The 27,801-nt window shown below is 41.8% G+C and overlaps 2 protein-coding genes across 4 annotated transcripts in view; one reads left to right on the forward strand and one right to left on the reverse strand.

Annotated features, from left to right (window-relative positions):
• Positions 1–204: 204 nt before the first annotated feature.
• ZC3H14 (zinc finger CCCH-type containing 14) lies at positions 205–20,104 on the reverse strand. 2 transcript variants are annotated; one of them, XM_072338539.1, is made up of 17 exons: positions 19,933–20,104; positions 19,106–19,148; positions 17,571–17,685; positions 15,960–16,000; positions 15,415–15,610; positions 14,648–15,068; positions 12,688–12,848; positions 11,279–11,379; positions 9,565–9,720; positions 8,215–8,289; positions 7,587–7,743; positions 6,053–6,276; positions 4,086–4,206; positions 2,904–3,040; positions 1,780–1,874; positions 1,075–1,181; positions 205–486 (listed from the first exon to the last, which is right to left on the reverse strand). In XM_072338539.1, the coding sequence occupies exons 1-17, from the start codon at positions 19,966–19,968 to the stop codon at positions 480–482; spliced, it is 2,193 nt and encodes a 730-aa protein (XP_072194640.1). In that variant the 5' UTR covers positions 19,969–20,104; the 3' UTR covers positions 205–479. The 2 variants fall into 2 exon arrangements, with proteins under 2 accessions (XP_072194640.1, XP_072194639.1); XM_072338538.1 differs by lacking the exon at positions 19,933–20,104 and adding an exon at positions 19,393–19,832.
• A 3,524-nt stretch (positions 20,105–23,628) lies between these two features.
• Positions 23,629–27,801, forward strand: part of PTPN21 (protein tyrosine phosphatase non-receptor type 21) — a 34,716-nt gene continuing 30,543 nt past the window's right edge. For both annotated transcript variants that reach the window (XM_072338324.1, XM_072338325.1), the window contains exons 1-2: positions 23,629–24,073; positions 27,070–27,441. In XM_072338324.1, the coding sequence (XP_072194425.1) occupies positions 27,262–27,441 (180 nt within the window). In that variant the 5' untranslated portion in view covers positions 23,629–24,073; positions 27,070–27,261. The remainder of the gene's footprint in view (positions 24,074–27,069; positions 27,442–27,801) is intronic.

Here is a 27,801-nt window from a genome sequence, read left to right on the forward strand (position 1 = left end):
GGCAAAACTATCCAACAAACCATGAACTTCTCCTTCCCAGGGAAGAGGTGAAGGGTTCAGTCACTGCATCATACCAAACACCTATGGAAAGGGGAAAAAGTACTTCTGGCATAATCTTAATAGCAGATTAAACTTCCTAATAACAATATACTTCTTCAACACAGCTCATTTTAAGCAAGAAACACGACTCAAACAGAACACAAAATGTGCTTTGAAAGATTTTAATGGAATTTAAAGTAAACTTTTCTTACACAGACATCCTCTTACCGTGTAAAAAAAACAAATGTAAAATTGCTCAAGCTTACAAACCTGGAAAATTAGAGACATTTCAAGTATGCAATCAACTTTGTTTTATGAAAACAATGTATATTAAAAGTTCAAAATGCATGAGTTCTTCTACCATCCCGTGCCCTGGTGGTTAACTGTCCTTTCTGCTCCTGGCCAAAGGAGGCAAAGCTCAGTCCCAATTTGTATCGCCGTCATTCACTGAGGGGAAAGAGAGAAACAATCCATGTAAGTAAAGCTCCTACACTTTTGGAAAGACCATTTCTACCTTTATAGCAATTGAGAGGTTGGTTGGTTGGTTATTTTGATGAGATAGAATATGACGCTCAGGCAATTTGAGTATCTTTAAGACAGGCCAATGACTGGGGCTTTGGGACGGCTGGAGCTGCTCCTGGCCTGAACAGAGAACTGCCCAGTTCACAAACACTCAGATCTGAACATTCAATGAAAAGACATCTTGGTAAGAAAATAAATGAGTGGTAAAGAGCAACTGAGGTTGTGTTTAACAACTTTTAGTTGAATAAAGCTGAAAATCCAACACCTTTAGGCCAGGATTTCAGCAGCTCTTTCACATTCTAACTGTAGGGCACTTACATTATAGTGTTCCATCACATCAACAAATGTTTATGGTACTAAGACTAGACAGTACAGAGTTCAATAAAGATACCTCTAACTGCTGTCTTTCTTCAAAGAATCTTGGCTGTTATCACTTCACCCCTCATGTGAGTAAAACTGCATTTATGACTTCAGTACAGTTATCAGGGGAAAAACAACACCCTAGAAAATCACCTGGTTTGGGTTCGAGTCCATTTCAAGGCATGACGTGGAGGGACAGCAATCGTTGGATGGTAAAATGTGCAGTCTGGCCTTGTACACTGGGTGTTAAACCTACAATGCTAAAAATGAAAGCATTTTAGGACAGGCTACTTAAAGTTGGCTTTTTACCTTCCAAACAAGCTCACCTTGAGAGTCACGTGCAAATCTGTATTGCTGTACGAACTCTCAGATCATTCAGCTAAAGGCCTCATAAATAAGTGCCATCAGTTCAGCCCACAGCAGAAGGGCATCCTCTTTTGTAAATACTAACTGTGAGTTAAATGCTCCGGAACCACTGCTGAACTGACAGGTGGAAGCTTCGGCATCATTAGAGCTTGAAAAAGCACTGAGCTTCCTTGTGTGAAATTACATATGGGCACAATTCTCAAGTGTAAAAGCTCTTCGGTTATAAAATCTAATATAGGTTACATGGATGTACATTGGTAACTGATCAGTTGTTGAAGCCTTTGCAGCACACCCAGAGAACTCAGGAGTCTGAACTAAATTGCTTCCAGACTGTTTAAATCATTGCATGTTCTGGTTCTGGGCTTCAAAGTTAAAACACGAAAAGTGAAAGCAAAAATGAATTAGGAAATGTTAACAACAATTCCTGACTCAAAGCAACGTATTTCAAGTCCTCTGTAGAAAAGGACCAAAGGCGCAGGAGACGGTTCTTACTTTTGGGTGGTAAAAGGGACATTCCATTTTCTTACAAGCAGGAAAAAACTTGCACAGCGGGCTGCTGGAGGATACAGGCTGTGTGGGAAGTGGTGCTAATGAAAAAGAACAGGTAAATGACATCGATCAGAACAAACTGCTTTTTTAAATGTAGTTCCACACAAACGTATCAATCCTCGCACAAGAAATTACATTTTATAATAGACCAAAGTTCTGAGAGGGATACAGGAATCCCATCACAATGCGCTACGTGGATCTCAGCCTGCGGTACGACAAGACCATCAGGTAATCGTTAGCCGCAGCTCTCCATTTCACAGCAGAAGCGTCGTGGTAATGCTTCCAACAAATTTAGCAGGGATCCTGGTAGGCAGAAAACTTCATGTGCTGCATTTAGAGAGCAGGAAGCCCCTGAGAGTCTGAGTCAATAGAAATGAAAAGCACAGGCAGTGCGCTCCCTAGGAACATACTGGAGCTGCTGGAAATGGTACAGGAGAGCAGCACATTGTACCGTGTCTGCTGGGGGAGTAACAAAGCAGCATCCTACTATGACCAAGGGCAAAGACACTACCAAAAGAAGTTCATAACTTCAGCGGTGCAAAGGCCATCTGCATTAGCACTGCTCAACGAATACCAGCTTAGGCTTAGCAATACCAACTGATGATACTATGATACAGCAGTTGTTTTCGTAAGGTAACCTCACTCCCTGAACATCATCTTTTTCACAACAAAAAGCAAATTCCTAAAAAAAACAACAAAGCAATTTTACTCTTTTCAACTTGAGTTATAAGCTCTTTGTAGCAAGAATCAATTGAGAACACATTTGAGAACTGCAATGCTGACTGATTCCTCCAGCAGATGGAGCTCCGTGCCCAAGGTACCACTGTGGCCTTGCATAGAGGGTGAGATTTCACATGGGCTCGTGAGGAACAGCATTCTGGGATTTTTTTGATAGCAAACACAGGTTTTGTCATTATACTGGATTATTATTGTTCTCTAACATTAAGACGCCAAAGAAAATTAAGTCACATCAAGCAAAAATATATCTATTTTTCACCAATTACAATTTCTGCTCCTATTACATTACCTTCCCGTCATTTAAGGCTCAGAAAACAAAAGGAGCTCACCTGGTTTAGGAGATGGAAGGGGGTTTCTTCGACTGGCATGAGTGTAAGGGCAGTCTGGCTTAGTGCATTTTGCATCGTATTTACAGTTCGGATGGATGAACAAGCACTTATCAGCAAACTTACAGTTGGGAAAAACTCTGAATAAAAAGAAATTAAGATGTCAGCTCATATCAGAGCCAAATCCCCACGCAGCTGTTGCACGTGAAAGCCAAACTATCACACAGTGCCCAGAACAGCAGCAGGGTCTGCACATGCACGGCAGTTACTTCCATAGCCAGGCACACAGACACAGTGTGCAAACTATATATAACTCATCTGCATTCATTTCCCCCATTGTACAGTCAACAAAGTACAGTTGGGCAGAGTATCATAGAGAGATAGCAAAGGTAGAAACAGAGGAGGAATGCTCACCCGGATCTAAAGATTTAGGCTCGCAATGAAAAGCTCCACAAAGGAGCAATCTCCAGAAAGATCCTTCCCCAGTGGCAGCCAGCCCTTAAGTGGGGTTCTAAGAGAGGTGCAGCCAGGCTCCACCCCGTCTCACCACGCAGCTGAATTGCCTTCACCTGTGCTCCTGCAGCTGACCCAGTCCTTGCCTCAGGTGCTCAACCAGAGGTTCAGGCCATGACTCAACAGCTCCCATACACCAGTGTACACTTTTCATACACATCAAGCAAGGGAACTTCTCCACACAGTGCAGTTCTATCACAAGCTGCTTGTTGCAGGCTAAAGCAGCAAAGGCACTGTGAATTCAGACCTTTGCATGGCGAGAGGGCACAGAGTTCCCACAATGATATGTTTTATGTAGAGGAAATGCTATTCTGCATTTAGGTATGTATGTGGGATTTAAAAAGGAAAACTCATCTGAGTAAAGGAAGCCACCCAACATTTATCTCAAAACAGAAGTGTTTCCTCTAGACTGTTGCTGCTTGTGGAAGGTAAGTCAAACTCTTAGTGCACATTCCCAAGTTTGCCTTTGCTTCCAAATCTAAAATTACAGCAGAACCATTTAATGGTACCTTAACATACTGAAAAGCATTGTGAGATCCCACTGCCTAGTTCCATCACTACCACAATAGACTTATGCTGCCTTGGGATAACTACCACCACAGAAAGGAAATGTGGAGCACTGAAGGAAAAATAATGGCAAGATTTCAAGCAGACGAGCTTTGTGCTACTCACTTGCAAGGCTGCGTGGGGTGATGGTACACACATTCATCTCCATTTTTGCAAGCAGGCCAGTACTTGCAGCGCTCAGGCACCTTCTCCAGTTTCTGTAGCACATTCAACTGTTCCATTTCAACTAGGAAGGAAAACAAAGAAAGAAACACATAAATAGATCTGAGAACTTTTTGGTCCCGTACACATTTTGACTTGTATAGTACAGCGTAACTGAAATTCAAAATACTTTCTATTTTCCATGCCCCCCCAGCCCTCCCCAACTCAACTGATGATAAGCCTCTACTAAAAAGAAAGTAACAACAGTAAAAACGTGTATTTTTACAAACAGGATTTATTAGTGCACTTCAGGCTAACTTCAGTTACCAATTAAGAATCCCTAATAGATATATACCTGTACCCGAAACACTTCCTGAACCACAAAGCTTTAGTCAGGAGCATTAAAGAGGCTATGCGAGTAAAAGCACACAATTCAAATGGTGGTACTCTAATACGTCTTTCACTGTGCCAGTAAAAGAGCACCAATGAATCACAGAATTGCAGGGACTGGAAGGGACCTCAAGAGTCCACCGAGTCCAACCCCTCTGCTGAAGCAGGTGCCCTACCATAGATCACACAGGTAGGTGTGCAGGTGGGTCCTGAATATCTACAAAGAGATCCAGAGATGTTCCAGTGCTCCATCACCATATAGAAGTCCTTCCAAGTTAGTACGAAACTTCCTATGTTCGAGTTTTTGGCCATAACTCCTTGTCCTGTCGCTACAAACCACCCAGAAGAGCCTGGTCTCATCCATTTGCCTCCCATTAGATATTAATAAGCATTTATCAGATTCCCCCCTCAGTTTTCTTTTCCCCAGGCTGGACAGACCCAGGTTACCCAGCTTTCCCTCATACAGGAGATCATAGAATCACCAAGGTTGGAGAAGACCTAAAAGATCACCCAGTCCAACCGTTCACCTATTACCAATAGCTCCCACTAAACCATGTCCCCCAGCACAACATCCAATCTCTCCTTGAACACCCCGAGGGTCGGTGACTCCACCACCTCCCTGGGCAGTCCATTCCAGTGCCTGACCACCCTTTCTGAGAAGTAATGTTTCCTAATGTCCAACCTGAATCTCTCCTGCTGCAATTTGAAACCATTCCCTCTAGTCCTAGATGCTTCAGGCCCTTCATCACCTTCGTTGCTGTCAGCTGAACTCCTTCTAGGAGATCCTTGTCTTTTTTGAACTGGGGAGCCCAGAACCAGACACAGCAGGCTAATGGTTATCTAACGTTGTGCACTTGTCCACAGAAAACACCTACAAGATTAAGACCACAACTCCCCTACAGTTTTCCTTTCACTATTTACACATCCACAGCCAGATCCGTGAATTTTCATAAGAAATCTAAAAAAGCTGAACTCAAGTCTGACTTTAAACACTCACCAGATCAGCGACAAAACAACAGCCTTTCCATTTTTCATCATTCTTTCAAAACAGAAACACTTCAAACTTAGATTTCAGCACACAGTTCCTCACATTATTCACTATATATTCCAGCAACTGAACTCAACCAATACCTCGTACTCAGTGCCCCTTTTGGTATCACAAATCTAGACAGAAACATTAAGGTTAACACCAACTGATGCATTTGTTGGAGACACAGGAAAGCATTCAACACAAAATCTGTCTTATCAACCAGAAGTGCAGATTTCTGCTATCAAAGACAAGCTTTATCTTCAATTAAAAAAACAAAAAACACCAGCACTGAGCTGCATGGAGAATTACTTAGGAGTGGTATTGCTCCCCTTTATCAAGATAAAGGCCTCCAAATATATGAACCCATTGAACTATCACCTTTCATTTGCCTCAAGGATGTTCTTGTGGGAAAGATAAATACCATCACTTTGATTTGCCAAGAATGATAATGTCCAGGAGTTCAACCTGCAATACCACATTAGTATTAGATCCTCTTGGCAAGAGTAATTACCATCAGAACTGTCTAGCTGCCGGGTTACAATCTGCATCTGCTGTGCTCGAAGGCCTTTTAATCCTTTGCCTGCACATATATTTTGGGTAATTGGCTTTAATCCTTCGGTTATATACATGTCTTCCTCTTCTTGATCTGAGAGGTATCCTGGGGGACTGGGCACACCATCCAGCGTCACGATGAACTTGGGACTAGCGGGTTTCTCTGGCTGTGCAATCTGGTCTCTATAAAACAAAGAAATGTAGTAAAAATAAGAGTCTTACTCGAGTCTCTCGAGTCAAAACGTGAGCTGCCTTAGTACCAGTAGTACTACAAGCCAGAGAGTGACACAGCATCACACTTTCTTTTCAGACTAACAATAATTAACTGTAATTACTCATAACTGTTTGCCTTCTGGCATCTCCTAAACACCAGTAAGTAATCTAGCTTACAGCAGCATCCAGCAGAGAACCAACGGGTACACTCAAGTTTCGCTGCATTCTGCTAAACATACAGATCTGAACACCACTAACAAACACAGACACAGGAAAGCAATTACTGTTTCAGGGCATTTTGTTTCAAGATGAATAGAATGAATGTAAATAACATTCTTGTAATCACAAACTGTTTAACACACAAATTATCTCCTCAAAACGACTGAACAGCACATTATGAGACAGTTAAGTAGAAGTTTTTTGCACTAAGAACTTCAATGCTCAACCTTATCAAAAGATCAACGTAGCCTTGGATCCTGTATATGACAATACTCAAAGGGAATAGAAAAGTATGAAAGCAGGAGATGCATACATGTTTTCTCCACTTTTCCACTGTCCCATCCATTTCATCTGAGGGATTATCTAAACCAACGTGACCGTAAATATTTGGTATCTCACTATGGAGCTCATGTCTTTGACAGGAAGTGATGATATAACTTTTGTTTCTCTACAAAAGCGGGTTAAAAGCAACTACAGTGCAGAATGCCTCTAAAAAAAGAGAGAAAAACAGTGCTAACAGCATGACTAGTCAGAACTCTTAAGTAGTGAGAAACAGTTCTGTTTACTGCCTCTCTCCTGTAGCACAACATCACAGCTGTCAACTGTGAATTGTGTCAACTCCTCTGAAAGACTTTCCTTTGTGATTTGCTCATTCACTGTTGGTTTTGGTCCTACCATGTCTGTCTTTTGATCTTATCAGTCTGCTGGTCATTTGGTCTTACCACATTTAAACTCCTGGCCAAACTCAGAAGGTGAGTTAAATCACTTATCCCAAACACTGTGTGCTGGCTCGCAGTGAGACACATGAAGAATGTGCTGTTTTCCTTCCAACACTGACAGCTCAAGAAAGGTTGTTCTTACTCAAGACTGAATTAAAAGGCATTTCATAAGCAACACAGAAGAAGGTGAAACAGGATCTGCCTTCTGCCCCACAGCAACACTGAACCTTAGTTCACTTTTCACGACCACACATATCTTTGCTGGACGTACAAACAACAGAATGGCTGAACGATTCCATTTAATTCACACACATTCCGACTTGATAAGAAATAACTTCTTACCGTGTCTGTATCAGACGCCCCGAGAGAACTCGCATTGCCTCTGTGGCCTTCTTCCCCAGTTGCTGATTCTGTGGAGCTATTTCCTCAGACAGTTTGGGCTTCTTCAGGATGAATGACCTCGTATCAGTATGGACCATTGATTCTCCATCATAGTAATCTGATTTGGGGGGAAAAATTACATACAAAAAAAGCCTCCAAACCAAACACAAAAATAATCATGTAATTGCACTCTAACTTACACCATATCTAATAAAATCCAATTATACGGCCAACAAACTACATTTCTTTGGTCCTAAATTCTTACTAGTAGCTTACAGAAAACATTTTTACTTTTGCTTTTTCTACAAACACAGACCAAGGGGAACCAGACTTGCACAGAAAACCTTGCACTGGAATGTAATAATGCTGTACTGAAACAGCACTGAAGGAAACACACACACAGAATCTCTCAGGCTCTGAGCATCTACTGATGAAACAGTTTTTCTCCTGAGACATACGGAAAATAGAAAATACTAGAAATCAACAAAAAAAAATGGAAAGGAAATTTTCTTTTAGTATTCACTACCAGTTATGTTTAATTTGAGAATGAGCAATTTTTCATTAGGAAAAAAAGATCACGAGACTTAACCTTGAGTTACTTGCAAGGTATCCTCAGTGACAGGATCCACCTGCAGCCGAGTAGAGAGCTCCTTTTGTTCTGCTCCTAAAACAAACAAACAAAAACACAAAAATCAGGAGTGTAATTTACTACATGTCACAATGCAACTATAGACTAATGCATGGAACTTTCAATGAAGCTTTAACAATGAAGCTGTCGAACTGAAGCATACTCTCATAGATCACATCCCACTCCATGACTTGAACAGTAAAGCCCATTCTCATTAAGAACCCCTTTCTTCTTTGTTTCAGAAACAAGTTTTCTCCAGACAGACAGCACAGCTGTCTGGAGGTGATAACTATTCAGAGAACACGCACAGCAGCCAACTACAACAGACCATGTTCTTCTTAAAAAGAGGGGAAACAAATAGCAACACTCCATATTTGACTGACAGCTTGAGAAAAACGATTTTGCTTTCTGTTTCTTAAGCAAGATGTCATTTCCATTTCAGCTGGAAAAGAGCCGTAACTTCACATAAACATTTTCTTTACATCAATTCAGAAACTGAGAAATGTTTTTCTTATGTATTTTACAGACACAATTTTGTTGGAATCCTTTTGTTGCCATAAGGAATGTTCACCAATCCTTAACAATAACAACGAGCTGATGTAACAAAGACCTTAAACCAAATTTTGCTCAGCAAGCTGAGATAGTAAAAGTAAACTGATTTCTCACAGGAGCATTTTTCTACCACCTTACTTCCATAATTCCTTGTAAAACATATTCTTTCATGCTGAAAAAACAGTCTGGTTACCATCAGACACTGTACCATTTTCCCTTACAGAGCTTCCTAACAGAAGCAAAAGTAAAGCTGATTGTTTGTAGCAACAACCGCTCTGATATCCAACACTAACGCAACAAAGTAAAACTTTACAATTAGTTGTGTGATGAAAACACATTGCAAAGAATCTTTAATGTGCTACAAAATTGTTCCAAACGTACATTATCTTAACTCTCACATAAGCTTTATGATGGCATCACTCCTACAAGATATCAAGGAAAAAAATGCAAAGAATTCACCCAAATATACATGGATAAATTCACCTATTGCATTTGTTTATGCAAAATCATTCTTCCATGATAGGCCAGAATGCTATATCACCCTTTGTCTGCTTATTATCTTTGTCCGCTTATCATCTGAGGCTATCTACGTATGGCTGTACGCTGCAGCAAGGCTTCAAAAAGCTTCTTGGTTTTCAGGTCATTTTCAAACGCAACTCTTGAGGATGACTTAAAAATTAAACACCTCTTTTTCTCTTCTCGGTCTGCTGTAAAATGACATTCTGTGGTATAAATTATTAAAGAATATTATCAGATGACCTTGAATTCCTTCAACTGTCTGCTCCTTTGGTTCTTCTACTTGAAGCTGAGAACACAGAGCAGGGAGTCTGCTTTGCAGATGGATTACTTCTAAGTGAGATTCTTCTGGGCTGATTCGAGTTCTCGGTGCAACTGGAACCGTCTGTTTCTGTGGAACTTTCAATGCAGAAACAACAGTAAAACATTTAAATCTAATCCAAGCACTACTTTTACATATGAAGCTGAAATAACTTTAATAAATTACACACAAACCTCAACCATCTGTTTAAATAAAGAGAATCTTCAGCTAACTGTATGATTCTCAGTGAGAATGCACACTCATGGATGTGCACAGAACACTCAATGAGTTGTATCACAGAACATCTATTTGTAAGGACAAACCTTCTAACAAAGGAGTCGAACACATCTCATGCCTTTAGATCAAGTTATCAGCACTCACACAACGCTGAAAATACTAGCAACTACTAGAAAGCAAGAAACGGGATCCCAATGACCATTTTGTAAATACATTAACATAAAAGGAAGATATATGATTCTTACAGTTAGTTTACAGGTTCTATGAGAGAGCAGGCAAGAAATTTTGGATAGCCATCAGTCTTGCTCCAGGTAGAATAAAAGTAATGGTTCAGACAGCTTAGTGACCGCTCCTTCCCTGCCAACATGCAATGCTTCATGCTGAAAGCACTGGATTTATTAACATCCAATGAAATGACAGCACACAGGCAACAGCTAGATTTGCCCTTCATCAATTGAAGTCTTTCATAGCTAGGAAAACTGAATGCCAACAACTGCTGAGTTGCTATACCAAGAGCATCTCAGTATCTAAACTTAAGTTCCAACCTCTCTGCTTATAGAGAATATAAGTTCAGATACCTAACACTATGTTCCTTGTAATTCTGCACCTTGATTACCTACATCCAGTAGATTTTAATTTTTTTTCTAGTTTGGCTTTCTTCTCTCTCGAAAGGAAAGAACAGCGTGCAGAAAGAGACACAGGAGCAATTAGCTCCAACAATATCCCTAATACTGAGTACTTTCCCCTTGGCAACTGTTAACACTTGAAAAAACTGCCTGTGCTTTCATTTTGTAGAAGAGAAGGTTCCAGGGAGCACTCATTGCAGCCTTCCAGTTCTTGAGGGGAGCCTATAAACAGCAGGGAGACTGGCATTTTATGTGGTCTGAGCGTGATGGGACAAGGGAATGGCTTCAAACTGAAAAACAGGAGATTTAGACTAGATATTAAGCAGAAATTTTTCACTCAGAGGGTGGTGATGCACTGAAACGTTGCTCAGAGAAGCTGTGGATACCCCAAGCCTGGAGGCATTCAGATGCAGGCTGTTATGGCACCCTGGGCAGTCTGATCTGGTGGGTGGCAACTCTGACCATGGGAGGGGGGTTGAAAACAGATGTTTTTATAATGTCTCTTCTAATTCAAGCCATTCCATGATTCTATGGTTTGGCCTCTATATACTTTACAGGCTTACTGTGTTGACTAATAGATTTTAAATACCTCTTTCTTCCCTTGCGTGCGCTTTCATAATTCATCACACAATTCATTACTGTAATGTACACAGGACATGGAAAATCCCTTATGTACAACTGACATCCACCATTCAACACTGTTTTATCTCTAAGTGCTATGTTCAGACTGGATACGTAGAACGGGGTTTGGAAATACTATAGCTCGGCATAAATATTAAGTAATGCTACTTACCTGCAGAATAATTTGTTGTTTTTGTAACTGATTCCTGTGCTTCGGAAATTGCTTTCAGTATTAAATTCTTATTGGCCTGCTTTGAAGGTGGCAGCGAAGGTCTAAGTGGGATGAAAAAAGAAATTAATTGCAAATGGATTGCAACACATTCACAGTAAAAACAGATATTTTAACACATTAACAAGTGTTAACATAATACAGATAGAAATCATCACCTGAAAACTCACTTTGTTATTGTTTCCAACCTCTCTGAATGAATGGCGATCCATAAAGTGCTCACAAAAGCAAAGTCCAGAGGCATGATTTTACCTCTCATCTTCCACTGCTGCAAAACTATTCTGCTTCTGAAACATGCTAATTCTGTCATTCCTGTCCACCCACCTCTGCCCCTCACATTCCTGTTACTATGTGTGCTTTGGCACTAATTATGCAGCTGCCTCAGGCACTAAGATCCAGATGAAGAATGATTCTGTCAAAACTGTATTAGTTGTAAAAAAAAAATTCTTTCCTTTTCTCTTCAAACAGTAAAGTTTAAATCGGGCATGCTGTGGTGCTGAAGATAAATTTAGCTTAAAGCAAATGATATACAAGCTAGCACTGCAGAACTATCTGGTCCATAGTTCAAATGCTTTTGCTCTCAGTGCTGGAAGTCAGATACAAACTGCTGATGGACCTTAGGGGAGTTAACTCTTTGAAAGGGCCAATAATAGCAGGACAAGGAGAAATGGTTTTAAGTTGAAAGAGGGAAGATTTAGGTTGGATGTTAAGGGGAAGTTCTTTACTAGGAGAGTGGTGAGGTCCCGGAACAGGCTGCCCAGGGAGGCTGTGGATGCCCCGTCCCTGGAGGTGTTCAAGGCCACGTTGGATGGGGCCCTGGGCAACCTGATCTAGTAAACGTGGAAGTTTGGTGGTCCTGCCAGGCAGGGGATTTGGAGCCTCATGATCCTTGAGGTCCTTTCCAACCCAGGCCATTCTGTGATTCTGTGATCTTGACTAACACCTGACACTCATACAAAATGGGGTGGTCTTAAATCTTCTGAAAAGTCAAAATAATCTTAAAACGTAAAGCAACATAAAGAGGCAAATTTCACATGAAAAATATATCCATTAGTTTTTGTTCTAAAGTAACAGAGATGGAAACAATATCAGCAGGTGCAGTGTCAAAGAGAGAATTAGCTTTGTCCAATTAATGACAACTGGTTTGAAGATACTCTGGAAAAAGCACTGCAATAAACAGGCAGCTCACTCAAAAAAGCGTGAGGCAGTACAGAATGTAGGAATGGTTTACTGATTGCTTTTCTGGCAGTTTTCAGAGCTGCAAACAGCTTTCACCAACATCTACTTACAAATTTTTTTTGTTCATTAAGTTTATTTGGGAACCTGCATAGAATCAATGACATCTCAAGTACCTTCTTTCTGGCTTTGCAGGTACAGACACGCTGCTGGAGATGCTTCCTGTCCGCAGCCCATAATCCTCCTCCTCCTCCTCTTCTTCACCATCATTACAGAACTTTTTAACTTTGACTACTGAGCTTACAATGGGCAACCTTCTCTTCCTGGAGCCTTCTTCCTGCAGCAAACAGAACAGCCAAAACAATTCATTCAGCATAACACACACATTCATAAGCAAGCAAAAGAAATATTGCTATTCTACTTACAACCAGAAGATGGGGAAGTTGCATTCAAATTGCACGGACCTAAGACCATGTGCAGAAGTAAATGACAATAATAGAAAACATGAATATCAGATACATTTATACTGAAGTATCTCAATAAAAACACGACAGGGTTTTTCAAAGCAACACACAATGCCTTTCAGCGAGCACCCATTGAAATAATTATAGAGAAAAGAGAAATAACTGAGAACTACTTTCTCCCATGCACTAAGTCTAATTCTTAGATCAATATAAAGATTAAGTTCTAGCTATCTGTCACGTTCCAAAGGATGCTTGCAGCTTTGCAGAGTCAGTTTGGTGGAGCTTAGGAAGTACAAGATGCTTTTTCTGACAGCCACTCACCACAACCACAGTGCACACAGTAGTGACATTTAAGTGCTAGCCTGTAGAAAAGCACTGGAGGAGCAATACGCGTCAGTACTTCCTATAGGAACCACCACTCAGCACCGAACTGCACAAGAGCAGAAATGAAGTGCTGCTAGGTTTGTACACTGTGCCCTTCAACTGACTTTATATCCTCCAGGGAGGAAAAAAAATCTTCTAAGGAGTGTACACGGACTATACCAATACATAAGACATATGCAATTAAAAACAAGACAAACAACACAAATCAATTCCTAAGTAAATTACTTTTTAAAGAAAAGATTTTCCAAACCACAAGGACTTCCCTGAGGATGCAGCACAGAACAGCAAAGGCCCACAGTTCTAATTAACACTACTGAAATAGCACTCTCCTGGAGATTACTAATGAAATTATTCATTATGATGAATAAGAAATGTGTTAAGATTTTCTCCTCATACAACCAAGAGCTGTGACTCAGATGTCAACAATTTATGTGCAGCCTTATACAAATCCCTACATTTTGATTGTCACTTCCCCACTTTAAAAACCCAAAGACATCAGCAAACATCCCTACAAAGCATTCTACATTTTCAAACAAAAATCACTGCCCATTCACAAAAATCACTCAAGTTGTAGCAAAGATAGAAAGCCAGATACATAATGAGAAACACAGATGAGATGCAATACAATGTAAGTACAATTTCTGCTTACAACATCAGCCGTAACAATCATTCCACTCACAGAGATTTCTTAGTTAGTCTTAGGGACTAACTCTGCCTGGGTTAGTCTGGCTTCCCAAGCTAGTAATGTAGCAACCATCTTTCAGTTTGTGTTTGTACAAAACCTACCACAAGAAGTGCTTAAATGCCATGGCTCTAAACAGTAAACAATGATCCAAATAAGTAACGTATCTGAGCCATAGAAACTAATGTGCACCTAACACATATATAATGTAGATAGGAATAAATCTTACCCTAAAAACACAGATTTGCTGTAGATTTACACAGCACTTAAAAACACCATGCTAATCCAAAGCTCTTACCTACAGCTAAAAATATCACATTCATCATAGCAATATGCTAACACAACACATTAATTCAGCTCAAAATGGCATCAAGATATACAAGCTAATTAATTCAGCTATACAGCATCCTGTGACGTGATGACGTTGAACTCCACAACACCTACCTAGCAGTGGACCCAAAGAACAAAATCTCAAACCCACTCATACCAGTAACATTAGTCCTCTGATTTTTCCAAGCTGAAGACTTCACTGAAAGCACACATAGAAATTCAGGCTCCTAGACAGTGTGAGATATAGCAACAGTCATGGTCGATGATCATACTAACCTCACTGCCTACTTTATCGGCACTGAGTTTGGAGGTGGGTCTGTAACTCTCTGCTAAGCTGCCAAATGCTTCTGGATTGCACAGCTGAACTGTTTCCAAAGACCTGCAGCTTTGTGGATCTAGCTGCCGGCTCCCCTGCGTGTTGCCTTGCTGTGGCAATCTGTGCACCTGTAAGCTGCCATCTGCACTCCTGCTAGCTGGTGGTCGGTAGATTTCAGCAGTAGGTCGAGAAGAACCGTAAGTTACAGTTACAATAGGTTTCTTCCGCGACAAAGGATTCTCCTGTACAAAGTTCAGGTCCTCATCGATTAGATCATCTGGTTCAGGTTTAATGTCAATTACAGCTTCAGAAGGTGACAATTCCCTCAAAGGCTTGACTGTAGACATTAAGCGGGAGGCAGAACCATCTTCACAAGATTGCCTGATAAAACAAGAAATTGTCGAGCATTAACTCTGCAAACAAATGACTGGAAAATTCTGGCTCTATAAAACAAAGCCAGATGGGAAGATTCAAGAAGGTATTATTTCTTCTACAAACCTACCACAACCATCACCATTTTTATTAATTAATCTAAGCACATCCATTGCTGAAAGAAATTTAATACACTTCCTGATTTAATGCTTTTTTATTTAACAAATTATAGAAATGCCTTCCACTTTAAAACTACATTGACTTTTCCAAGCACCCGCACTCTTCAGAACAACTACCACAGTCGTACAACTCCCAAAAGGCTTAACCTATGCCAGTAAGCCATTAGCAGCTTTACCGTGAAGCAGTGTTTCTTTGTTCCTGTGAACTGGTTGAAACTCTGGTGTCGGTTCTTTCAGATCGAGTGCTGGAAACTGCAAGAGGTGGCAAAGTATCCTCACGCCTCCTCTCATCACTCACACATGAACTGCTTTTGCTGGAAGAATGGTTGCTCTCAAAGATATTAGGTTCTGAAGATTTCGTACCAGATGGCTCTGCAAAGACAGGTACCTTTAGCTTTATATCAAAGAAGAGCAGTATAGATTTTGCAATAAATCTATCTGGGCAAATGTAGCAGATGAGACATCACTCTCATAAAAATAGATCAACCTTAGAAGTTTTTTCAGCTAAAAACACTGGTAAGAAATGTTGGGCATGGGAATATTTATCTCAAACAAAAAACAGAAACAAAAAAACCCACATTTTCTAAAAGGACCCAAAATAGCCATAGAAATTTAAACTAACAAAACGGTCAGCTAAAATATCACTTGAAACTAATTAGACATGCAACATTACATTGAGAAGACAAACTCAATTTCACTCAAAATTCATCTTCTTACTTACCAGTAGTTACAGATCGCAACTTATCCAAAACACCATGGAGCCTGAAAGAAAAGGAGAAGAGAGGAAGAAACAAAAGAGAAAAAGGAGAAATAGAAGGACTTTAATTCAGAAAAATAATCTTTCAGAAATCAACTGTCCTTCCTCCATTACAATTAGGGTCTTATTTCTACAAGGCTTCACTTTCCTTTCCACCAACCAACAATGTCTAACCTCAAAACTGAGGCCTTAAGTACCTTGCTTTCGGGAAGCAAACTTCATATTTACAGGTAGGGTATAGGAGACACGTTGGTGAGCAAAAACATTTCAACGAGGTACCAAATTTGCTGCTTGCCTGTGAAAAGGGCACCATTCTGAAGCAATACAGAAAATCAAAAGGCTAAAAAATAATGCTCTTAAAAAAAAACAACAAAAAACATGCATTACAAAGAGAATAAAAATTAAAAACTACAGCAAAATAAAACACTTAAGTACATAACCTAGAGAGAATCCTAATCTGATCGTGTGCATCTCCATAATTTAGACTGAGTATCAGAAAGGAGTCAAAGAGCAAAATGATATTGAAAACCAAGACAAACAAAACTGCATGAAAATATAAGACTTTTCACTAGAACACCATTATAGGTTTTGTCAGCTGACTTCTGCTGGTGTGACCACTGTGTATCAGTTTTCACAGTGACCCTCATCTATCCGTGACATGATGCCTGGTTCACAGTACAAAGCACTGGCCAACCAGCAAGAGCTGCCAGCACTGCCACAGAACTGCGGTGAAACTTACACTGGATCACCCAGAAATACTTGTTACAGAGGAAAAAAATAGGCAGCAAGGCCTCATTGAGTATTTCATCGAGCCAGGCACTCATTGCTTAAGAAAGTAAAAATTCTGAGCTGCTTTTGAAAGAAAAAAAAACAACACAAAAAAATAGCAAGCTAACTACAATACTACATAACTTCTGTCCCCACAAGTCCTCATACAGTCTTCTGCATACATTACATATTTAGTAATTACATATACCAGTTCATCTGTTGCTCATGTGTCCTCTTCACAGCAATTCTGGGGTTCTCTTTTTGTTTTGTACAGCTGGGTAATGGCAGTAAATAAACAGCCTGAGGTGGGAATACCTAAACATTTGGTGCTAAGCCCTGTCACAGACTGTACACAGAATTAGATTCAGTACTCATCCGTCCTGTAATTCCTACATGCAGCAGCGATCTGAAGCACTGTTAGCATAAAAGAAGTTGTTTTTAAAATGATTACATTTAAAGAATTAACTGCAGTATATAAAACTCTCATGCTCACAGTGGGCTTTGCAGGAACCACTCTTTAACTCAAGATACAATGCTCAGTTACCTGAGCATGTCAAACTTCATTCAAAAATCTGACTGCTTTCGAAGGCAAAAAAAGATCATAAGCCCTCCAGTTACCTTTGAAACTTATTCATCACTGCAGTCATTTAACAGCTGGCAAGCTACAAATGATTTATTTATTAGGGCTACAAAGTAAAAAGTTTTGGTTAATGTACATAATGAGAAGCAAATGCTTCCATTCTCAAGTTTTCATTTATGGAAAGGAATTTACTGATAAGAAGAGTGACAATTAACTTGCAAACATACCATACAGTAAACCTGACAGTATTGTTTCCGAGGAAAAGTGAAAGGTCTTCTGTCATCTGCTCCTGACTCTTCTTATTGGCCACCATAACCATAATGTAATCAGGGAGCTCTTCGTCTAATAAAAAGAGAAACATATTATTTTAAAGTATAACAAATCATAAAGCCCATGTTTTTCTACAAGGCCTCTGTAGGCAGATTACTAGGTTAGCAAATTAACGAGTCTTCCACGTCATCTGAGGTTTAATACAACATTCAGCCACAAATGAGAAATAAAAGATTGCAAATTTCACAAGAGCATAAACCTAAGATGAGATCAAAGTACTTGGTAAGTGAGTAAACGAAACAGAAAAAGGACAGGATACGAACAAAACACCGTTGGTTGGTTAAAAAGAAGAAGAACAAAATCAGTTAACAAAAAAGACAACTTGAGGTCATGACAAAGACTTAACAATGAATAAAAACCTAAACACAGTTCCCTGGAACTGGCTGAGTTCAGCAAGTCAGCTCATAGAATCCAAATAAATTGATTCTGTAAATACAATGTCCCATTTTAAACTGGAACAAAAATGAAATCAAGGTCAAACTACAAACTGGGAGCCTGGTTCTGCAAATCACAGCATCTATGAACTATGGTCTCAATTCCATTCCTTCATCTGTAGTCAAAGGAACAACATAAATAACAAGGCAGTTGTAAGACTGCTTCCAAAAGAGCACTGCGCTTAACTGTCAACTTTAGTGCTGTAGAAAACAAAACCAGAAAACACGCTCTAAAGCGTAGTACCAACTTCATCATGGATTCATGGGAAGAAGTCATTCTGCATCAGCCACATCTGTTTCCACACATCCGACATATCCTCCTCACGTGTATTTCATAATGTAGCTCTTAATAGGATCTCCATTGATAAGAAGAAAACTATGTTGCACAAATGGAAAACTACGTAGAACAAATATGCAGAATGTATTTCTGACAAGGCCTTTCATACTCCTAAAGCAGTCAACCCCACTCTGTCTCACAGTAGTATCCTTTCTCCTACTTCTGACTAATACCTGAAATTCAAATGCTGTCAGAAAAACCCCTAAGAAAGACTGGCTGTGTTTTAGAGTGGTCATAGGTAACTGATGCTATATGGAAGGATATTGCTTCATATAACCTTTCTTCTTGTGCTTCAAATAACCTTCTTTAAATATTTAAAAAGACACCTTACTGTTTGTTTATTTTTCAAATCCTCTGCCAAAGTATCTCCCTGAAAGGGGAGACCGTCAGCCTCCCTTGTTATTTCATTCATTCATGTCCACATACCGTTTCCCCTTACACTTAGACTACTCATTTTGTGAAGGAATCCTTGTTCTTTTTCATATTAGACCAGCAGTAATTCAGCCTGTAGGTAACTTAACTCATGCTTGAGGTTTCCGCATGCAGCAACACCGTTAACAATAAGTAAATATACTGCTCCAGAGAATGGCATTATCCACTTGCTTGTTTCCTACTGAACAACAAACCTAAGGTTGATTGCTAAACAAGTGGTAAAACTTACCGACATAAGCCCCCAGCTCCTGCAACTTTCCTTTTATGGCACCCTAGAAAATAATGAAACAACATTTAAGGGACAGAACAATGTGCTTTAAAATGCAAAATAGGGCGAGCCTCACTTGTTGAGGCTTTCCTCCTTATATATCTGAACATTCTGGTATAACAGACATTGCTTTTCCTATTCTTCACATCTAAGTGCCATTACAGAGCGACAACCAGCACAACAGCGAGAACAACCACCAGCCGCACTGACAAAACTACCAGGTCCCAGCCCCTTCTTTAAGCAGAGACCTTCTGCTCCCAAGGCGCAAAGACAAAAGTCCCGGATGGTTTAAGAAGGTCATTCATTCCTGCTGGGACTTCCAACGCCACACCGAGCGGAAGCAACTGACAACAGCCTCCTCCCGCTGGGGGCAGGGGCTGGCACCAACGCTGTCCGCTCCGCTCCGGGCAGCCTCTGGCTCCGGGCCTGCGTCCCGCAGCACCCCAGGCCTCGTCCTGCAGCTCCGGAGGAGAGAGAGGCAACACCTGGCCGCCGGGCTGCGGGGCCCAGCCCCCTTCCCCAAACAACGCTAACTTCCCTGTTGGCATCCCTCCCCCCGGGGAACACCGGGGCCAAAGGCCTCCCGCATCTCCCGGTTCGTCCCACCGCCTCCTTCCCCCGAAAGAAGGGAACCCGGCGGTGCCGGGCCCGCGGCGGCCCGGCCTTCAGGGGAGGCCGGAGGTAGGCCGGACCCTTAGGCACCGGCGGGGCCTAACCCCGCGAGCGGGGGCTGGGGTCGGACCCCGGCCGCGGGCACACGGGGAGCGACCCGGTTGCTTCTCTCTCACCCGGATCTTGCGGCTGATCTCCGTGCCGATCTCCATGGCCGCACCGTGCCGTGCCGCGGGCCGTGCAGCGCAGCGCCGGGCAATGCGCGGCCTCCTCCTGCGGCGCCCCCTGCCGGGCCGCACCGAGCACTCCGCACCGCCTCGCCGGGCCTGGGCTGCTCGGGTCGGTCTGCCGCCGGGTCAGCGCGGAGGGGTGGGCGACCCACAGGGAGAGGAGAGCGGGTTGAGTCGGCGGCGGCGGAGGGGTACGGCCGGCAGTCGAGAGGACGGAGGGAAGCGTACAGGCTCACTCGATCACCGTTCATTCAGCACTGCTGTCTCCTCCGCAGGGCCGGTGCCGGTGACCGCCCTATGCCCGAGGGAGGCCTTTGCCAGGCTCTTCGGAAATGCTTGCCCTGCGCGCGCCGGGGCTCCGCGGCCTCCAGCGTGTGGCCTGCTGGGCTGCTGTGCAATACAGTTCTCCCACCGCGGAGGAGGGCTCGGCCCAGCGGATCTCTGGGTCTGGTTCTGAGTTGAAGAATATACCGACGTCTTTCTGACATCTGCTAGTGGTACGAGGGATTGCTTTCTGAGGGAGCAGGAACTACGCAGAGAGACACAGAAGGCAGACAAACAGAAAATAAGCCATTTGTCTCCTGCACCAATGTCCCATGTCACTTCAGTAGTGTCAGTTCAGTGGGCAGCAAAGAACAGAAAGATCGGCATATAAAGTGTCTTTTAAAGATAATAATGCTTGGAGTTTATTTTACCCAATGGCAACAGCTGTTTTAATCTCTTTCTGCATCACCGCTCCTAATATAAACCAAACATAATACAGAGGTGGCCTACGCTAATTAATGCTAATGATCTGAGCTGTTGGCCTGGCCATACTTAAAGTGTACTGGTGTTACAGTGAGATGCAGTGAGTAACAGATTAGTTTAATTATAACGTTCCTTTTTGACCTCAGAGACATATTTAGCTCTGTTTAGATTTCAAATAAATCATATTACTTCGTTGCTAGAGAAAAAAAAAAAAAAAAAAAAAAAAAGAAAAATATGTTGAAGAACACTAATAGGAATTAAATTGATGTCATCAACTAATTAATTTACTTTTCGTAAAAAAAGAGTTTGTTCCAAAAAAGTATCTCTTATGAATTCTGACAGAAGCTCACTGCATCTAGTTCAGTGCTGCCTGTCTTGGAAAACTGACTGGTTTAATATAGTAAAACCCTATAAAATGAATTACTTATTTACTAGGACACAGTTCAACATTTTACAGTGCCTTGTAAATAAAAATAAATCTTGCAAATGTGTAATTTCAGATATCAAGCATGTAATAGACACAGTGTGTGCTTATTTTTCTAGCAGCTTCCATTCTACCTCATTTCTTATTACCTTTGAGTAATTTCATGTTGTCATGTATGGATACCCAGCTATCTCTTGGTTTTTCACAGACAAGGAAAGGAAAAGTGACGAAACAATGAGGTCTCAGCCACAGGGAGTAATAAAGTGAATCTGTTTAGAGAACAGCTTTAAGAATCACACATAGAATCAGAGGTACTCTGTCTCTTCAGTTCATTAAGTTACTATTTTGCCTGACTAGTAAGTAAACTAAGATTTTTTTTTCTACATGAATTCTTCATTGTTTCAGCACCCTGGGAATAGCCGTTTAACTGGTAGTTAGGGGACCATGCTGTATTTTATCACAACTATCCATTAGGCTGAGGAAAGTATACGTATACATACCACTTTTCTGACAGGGGAGTGGCTGACTCTGCTTCCTATTTGGCTCACTTTGACGTTTCCCTCTTTTAGTCTGTAAAGACCTGATGGAGGACAGAGTTCTTGGGATCTGAACAAGGTGGATGTTTGCACCAACCTTCACCCTGTAGACGGGACATGATTCAACCCAACAGGCAGAAACTTTTCTGTGCCCTTTTAGAATGAGGGCTGCAATGTTAGTCTCTTCTGTAGATTCAAGGAGAGTAAAGAAAGGGATGTGGGTATTTCTCACCATGCATGTCATGTAAACATAGACTGGGAGTTGAAGGGGAGCAGCAGTAGCACAGTATAGCGCCCTGAGGCAATTGGGCTATGTCTTATTAACATGCCTGTATCAGAGATAATTGTGTGCTCATGGATTCCATTGTCACTTTGTCCTATTTGTTAGAGATGAGAGGTAAAGCAGGTAATGAGATCTGATGGGGCGAAATATGAAATAAAAAGAGCAAAATGGAGAAAATACAAACAGTTAGGATACAAACTAGGGTTTATAGAAAGCAGAAGAAAAACATGGAGTTTAGGAGTAAAGGTCTGATGAGCTTCAAAGGAAAAAATGTAATCTGTGGAGAAGCCTATGAGTGATGTCCTACCTGTGTTTAAGGTGATCTACCTTCTTTGATGAACGTGCAAAGAGAAAATACAGGAAGAAGTAACTCTGCCAAGTTAGAAAATTGTTATAATGCAACTTCCAGGCAGGGAATCAGGCAGGAAAATGGTGTGATTAAAATTTAGACTAGGAAATGAAGCAGATAGGACAACTGAGACTGTTTCCAGTATGAATTGTTTAGAAATATGTTCATGGTTTGGGTTTGTCATGCTTTATACTGTTCAGTTTTCTCAGGCAAGCAACTATAGTTCTGGCTTCTAACAGATACTATTAGAAAAGGATATCCATTTAGTTTGTCCAAAGTAGTTTATTTTATTCAATATAAGACTCCTTTGAGTGAATTCTTTTCTTGGCCTATGGACTCTTCATTGTAACTATGGTTTGTTTGTGGGAGAAAAAAGAGGTAATTCCCCTGATTGGAGGAAACCTGTTGTGTCTGAGAGAAATAACTCAGAAGAACTCATGATAGTACAAAATTGCCTACATATTTCAGCTGTGATTAGTCTCCTCAGTAGCATTCTGTTTGCATAGCAGGTCTGCAAGTTAGACTTGCTCAGACAGTAGCATGTTTGCTTTATCTTCTTCCTCATCCCTCACCTGTTTCACATTTGTATATACTTCTACCTGCCTCATGTAATGTGGAGAATGATATTCTACATAGTATACAACAATTGTTTATTTCTTGTATATTTGTATTATTTTTTGAGTATTTGTGGGAAGGGGATATTGCCCCCTGTGTGAGGATTGAATTCATTAAACGCTATAGATATTACTTTAATGCTTGATAAGATGGTTGTTATTAAAGACATACCTTCTACTGGAGCCTTTGGGAGTTTTGATGTGAGAGGAAGAGCTGAAGGATCAGCCTTTAAGCCTGCATTTGCTTGCTGTGTATATTACCAACAGCTGAAACTGTGCAAGGACTTCTGCTTTTAGCTGCATGCATTAATATATGTGCATAGGTCACTCAGTGTGGCACATATGAATTAAACCCTGAAAATGCTTCCAAGCTGTGTAAAAAGAATAATAATAAAAATAATAAGGCCAACAGATTATTTATTTTTCTTTTACTTTTCTTTTCTTTTTATTTTTTTTTTGTAAGAGATTTGCCTTAATTGGAAAAGCTTAAAATAAACGATCATATGATTAAAAAAGCAAGGATTGCCTGCTATTTGTTGTAGCCCCTATTTCTGTAGCAGCCCGCAGCCAGTGAAGCAGCTGTTCATTGCTGACATTCTCCCTGCCAGGCATTCCAACTCTGTGAGGTAATGGGCTGCAAGCATACGGGCCTTCGCTTTAATTCTTTCGGCGTATCCTTCCGCATGGGTAGAGCGAGGGGAACGCCTCCAGGAAAAGAAATTAAATGCACACACACACGGGCACACGGAGACGGACGACTAGAAAATATTCCAGAGAAGGCGATTTTGTGCTCGTGCAGCACAGCGTGGCGTGGAGAGGCTGCCTGCAGAGCTGGCTGGCGCTGGTTTATTTTGTTGAAATATTTCCTTCCACCCCCAGCTCTTCACCCAGTGGAATGATACCCAGAGCAAGTTTTTTGAGACAGGAAGTGAGGAATGTTTTCACTATGAGTGATCTGAGAAGAAGGTGGGTTAGCCGAGATAGCAGCTGTGCGGTGCGGGAGGAGCACAGCGAGGCAGTTCGCAAGGAGTACAGATGAGATGGCTCCGCCAGAAGGCATCTCGGAGCGCCGTGCTTTTTCTTCAGCTGCACGCATGTGAAAGGACGCTCGGTGGCTTTGGATCGCAGCAAAAGGTAATGGGAAAACAGCGGGCACAGGCAGACTTAGTGGGTAAGCACGGCTGTGTGCTGTGAGAGGAGCTTCCAGCATTTACTTCTTGAAAAGTGAAGGCTGTAGAGCTCCGTGCTTCTGGAGGAAGGAGAAGTTTGAGATGTGCGCTTAGTGTGGCTCTTTTAGTCCAGGAGCCGAGTCAAAGATTAACTGGTAAAACAAGGGGGAGGGTAGAGTACTCTGATTTTTTTTTTTTCTGGCTCGCTAAAACTCTCACCAAAAGAAACAGGAACTTTATACTTCTGCACGATGGTGCAGTTTTATTTCACATGCTCTCATTGAAGCAGACCGTTTGAAAATCCTTGTAGAGTAAAATGCTTCTTATTGAGGGGAAAGTGGGAAGTGGGAGGGGAAAAGATATCACAGTGCTTGGTAATTGTGTTTCAGTCATGAGTGCGTTGCTGTAATTTTAAAAGCAACTATGTGTTGAAATACAAGCCTACCAAGTTTGGCCAGGAATGACATTTTTACTTGTTGTGTGAAAATCCAAGGCTTGCTAAATAAAAGTTTGGTGTTTTTGAATCACCTGGGTTTGCAGCTTCTGGCTGTTTGTAGTTCCTGTTTGCTAAAGCAGCTCTGTAACAAATGCAGACGTATCCCAACTTAAAATTATGCAGAAGGCAAATAGGAGAGCACCTGGCATTGCTGATCGCTCCTGGCATGTTCTGAACATTCTGACCTAAGCTTCTTCCCCATGCCTGCATTGCTACCTACGCGCATAGGGAAATGACTGAGACTGGAGACCGCCTAAAGTCAGCATTAGGTGCCTTGTGAATTTCACCTGCCACTGCTTCCTGATATTTCTTCCACGCTCTTGGGATACTTTTCTAAGGGTCTGATGGGGTCAGTTTGTTGTGATCGCTGTTAGTTTTGGTCTTTTACGTTCAGTCTGTAAAACTGAGATTAGAACAGCACTTCACGTGTGATAGCAGCCTTCGAAAAGGTGAATAAAATGGTTTCTCACATTGCTGTAGCACCAAATAAAAAAAATGCATAATTGTGTACAGAATGTGTCACAGAAGTGAGCTAAGGTCAGTCAGCCAAAAGTTTCACTGCCAGGAATAAACCCAGTGAGGGATTCTGCTGGCAGTGGGCAGGAAACTAAAAGCTTCTGTCCACAGAGCATTCCCTGCGTGCTGCTCTTCGGGGCTGGATTTGGAGGATCAGTGTGCAGAGCAAGTAATCAAGTGAGGAGACTCTGCCTGTCTCTAGAATTTTCAGGGGAACTTGTTGCTGTCAGTTGTAACTTATTGTGGCCACATCCGACAGTAATTAAGTCAGTGTCTGGATTTATTATTATTATTATTTTTTTTTGGGGGGGGGGGGAGAGGGGAAGCGTTGAATCAGTAGTAATGAATCTTAAGGTTTTAGATGGTATCTGTTCAGGATGGGGACTGTGTACAGCCTTCAGCTTATTAGACGGATGGCCATGAAATATGTTTCTGGTCGTTCTCCAACTTGCAAGGATGTCATCGAGGAAAAATGCCACGCCGTCCCTCAGGCCTGCAGCTCTTCTGCCTCTGCTCCTCCACAGTGCCTGGAAGAGCAGAGCACGGAGCCTGGCAGGGCATTGCAACCCAGTCTGGTTGCAGTGAGTACCGTTGCATTTCTACGTGTGTGTGTAAACATACAAGCAGCGTGGTGCTATCTGGTTGTTTAAACCTTTCAGTGTACAAACAGGTGCAGTAGGGATGTTACTTCTGATTCCCCTTTCCCAAATGAATGGACATATTAATTCATGTAGCTACTCTTATCTGAGAAAAGCCCTCGGGAATCAAACTATGCCTTTTAAAACGCGTTATTCCTGCGGTTTGTTGTTTGTTTGTTTGTTGTGTGTGTGTGTGTTCATGATTATGCCTCTTTATTTCCGACAAGCACGGTGCTGCCACTAGAGGTCCTGCAGCTGCTCACCCAGCGGAGCCCGAACAATGCGGCCGCGCCGTGTGCTCGGGGCCGCCTGGGCCCGGTTCGACCCGCTCCTGCCCGGGAGGGGCTGCCTGGGCTGGGAGCAGCTCTGTCCTGGTGCCGGGTGGGCACGGGCGGCCCTCCTGAGGCTGTATGCCGCCTGGCTGAAGCGCTTTCATTTAAGTGGTGGCTCCAGCACCCAGCCGCGCTGCTGGAGTGCTCTGAGCGTTCACACCGCTGCAGAACTACCTGCGTTCATGCAGCGCGTTTGTTTCCCATGTGCTACTGAAAATCCAAACCAGTTAGGCTGGGGCACAAGGGGTGATACAGAGCTTGGAAGAGGGGATGGGTGAAGTAAGTGCCCGGCGGAGCCGAAAGGAGAGCAGGTGTGAAGGTGTTTGCAAAAGGCGGGGGTGAACAGGCGGTTGCCTTTATGCTTAGAAGAAATGTCCTATTTATTTATTTTTTCTTCCCCCCCAAGAAAAAATTAGAAAACAAATAGCTTTCAGAATTCGTGTACTGTGGTGTGAGGGAAACCATAACCTCAAACAGCATACTGCACTTTAATATAAGAAATAATGGCACCGTGAGCTGCAATTCAGGGAAAATTAGAAGAATTGGATTTTAATTGGTAGGAAATGGCTGAGGTGTGAGGTGTAGTGCTTCGCTTCCTGCCTTTCTTTGGGGCTTGGTTTTGTGTTTAATCCAACAGATAGCAGCTCTGAAATAATGCCCAACTGCTGGTTTTGCTCTTAAAGAAAAGGCTTTTGTCAGCATTACAATTACTGTAGGACTTTCTAGAGTTCTTTCACTTAAATACCGATTCAGTTAAGAAATGTTTCTTATTTTAAGGCATTTCAGCCATGTTTAATCAAGATTTGCTATTTACTTTCAAGTAAAAAAAGAAGTACACTAAAAAGTTTTGCCAAAGACTACTGTTGCATGTGGAAAAAAACAGAAACTCTGGCGCTTCTTTGAGTATTTGAATGTATAACAGCTCAGAAAATTATTCCTGCTTCATGTATATTTTTCTTTCCCTTTTGCTTCTTACTAGGATTCCAGTGGATGCCCCTCTACTCGTGTCTCAGTGGAAAAAATTGCTCACGTTTAATGGATACTGCTGCTGGTGGTTGATTTTTGGAGACTTTACAGCTCCTTACTGTTTGAGAGGAAACTGCTGCTTTTCCTCTCTCAAGTTCCTCGTGGTGGTAGCTTTTTATCTCTCACCATTGGTGTGGGAAAGAAGATGCCTTTACCTTTTGGGTTAAAATTGAAACGAACTCGACGCTATACAGTATCCAGCAAGAGTTGCTTGGTGGCTCGGATCCAGCTGCTCAATAATGAATTTGTGGAGTTCACGCTATCTGTGGAAAGCACGGGCCAGGAAAGTCTGGAAGCAGTGGCTCAGAGGCTTGAGTTGCGGGAGGTGAGTGAGCTGTCAAGTTCAGGTGTGGCTTTGTATCTGGTGCTAGATAATCTTTGTGGTGAATCCTTACCGTTTGGGGCAGTCAGCTTATTTACTGGAACAGCTGCTCTGTGAACCCCTTGTTTCTTTTTAGTCTGGTCTTGAGGATGAATTGGAGTGATCAAAAGAGGAGCAAAATGTACCTTACAGAACAGGAGAATGCCTAAGGTAACAACGTGTGAGAAGTGGTGGTGAACAGAAGCTTAGAAAGATGAGCAAAGCCACAGCAGTGATTGTTTTTAAATTTAACAGTGCTGAAAATATCATTTAAAAGAAAACAAACACCACTGAGTACTTTCTGCCTAAGCGACGTGGCTAAGA

Source organism: Excalfactoria chinensis, chromosome 5, assembly GCF_039878825.1.
Source record: "Excalfactoria chinensis isolate bCotChi1 chromosome 5, bCotChi1.hap2, whole genome shotgun sequence".
Taxonomy (NCBI): Eukaryota; Metazoa; Chordata; class Aves; order Galliformes; family Phasianidae; genus Excalfactoria; species Excalfactoria chinensis.

Excerpts from the sequence above, each read along its gene's own strand:
- ZC3H14 (XM_072338538.1), bottom strand. The coding sequence starts at position 19,692 with ATGCCAACAGGGAAGTTAGCGTTGTTTGGGGAAGGGGGCTGGGCCCCG. Across the intron at positions 17,686-19,105 it reads GGAGCTGGGGGCTTATGTCG|ACGAAGAGCTCCCTGATTAC; the intron begins GTAAGTTTTACC and ends TCTTTTTATTAG. Across the intron at positions 15,069-15,414 it reads CAAAGAAACACTGCTTCACG|GCAATCTTGTGAAGATGGTT; the intron begins GTAAAGCTGCTA and ends TTGTTTTATCAG.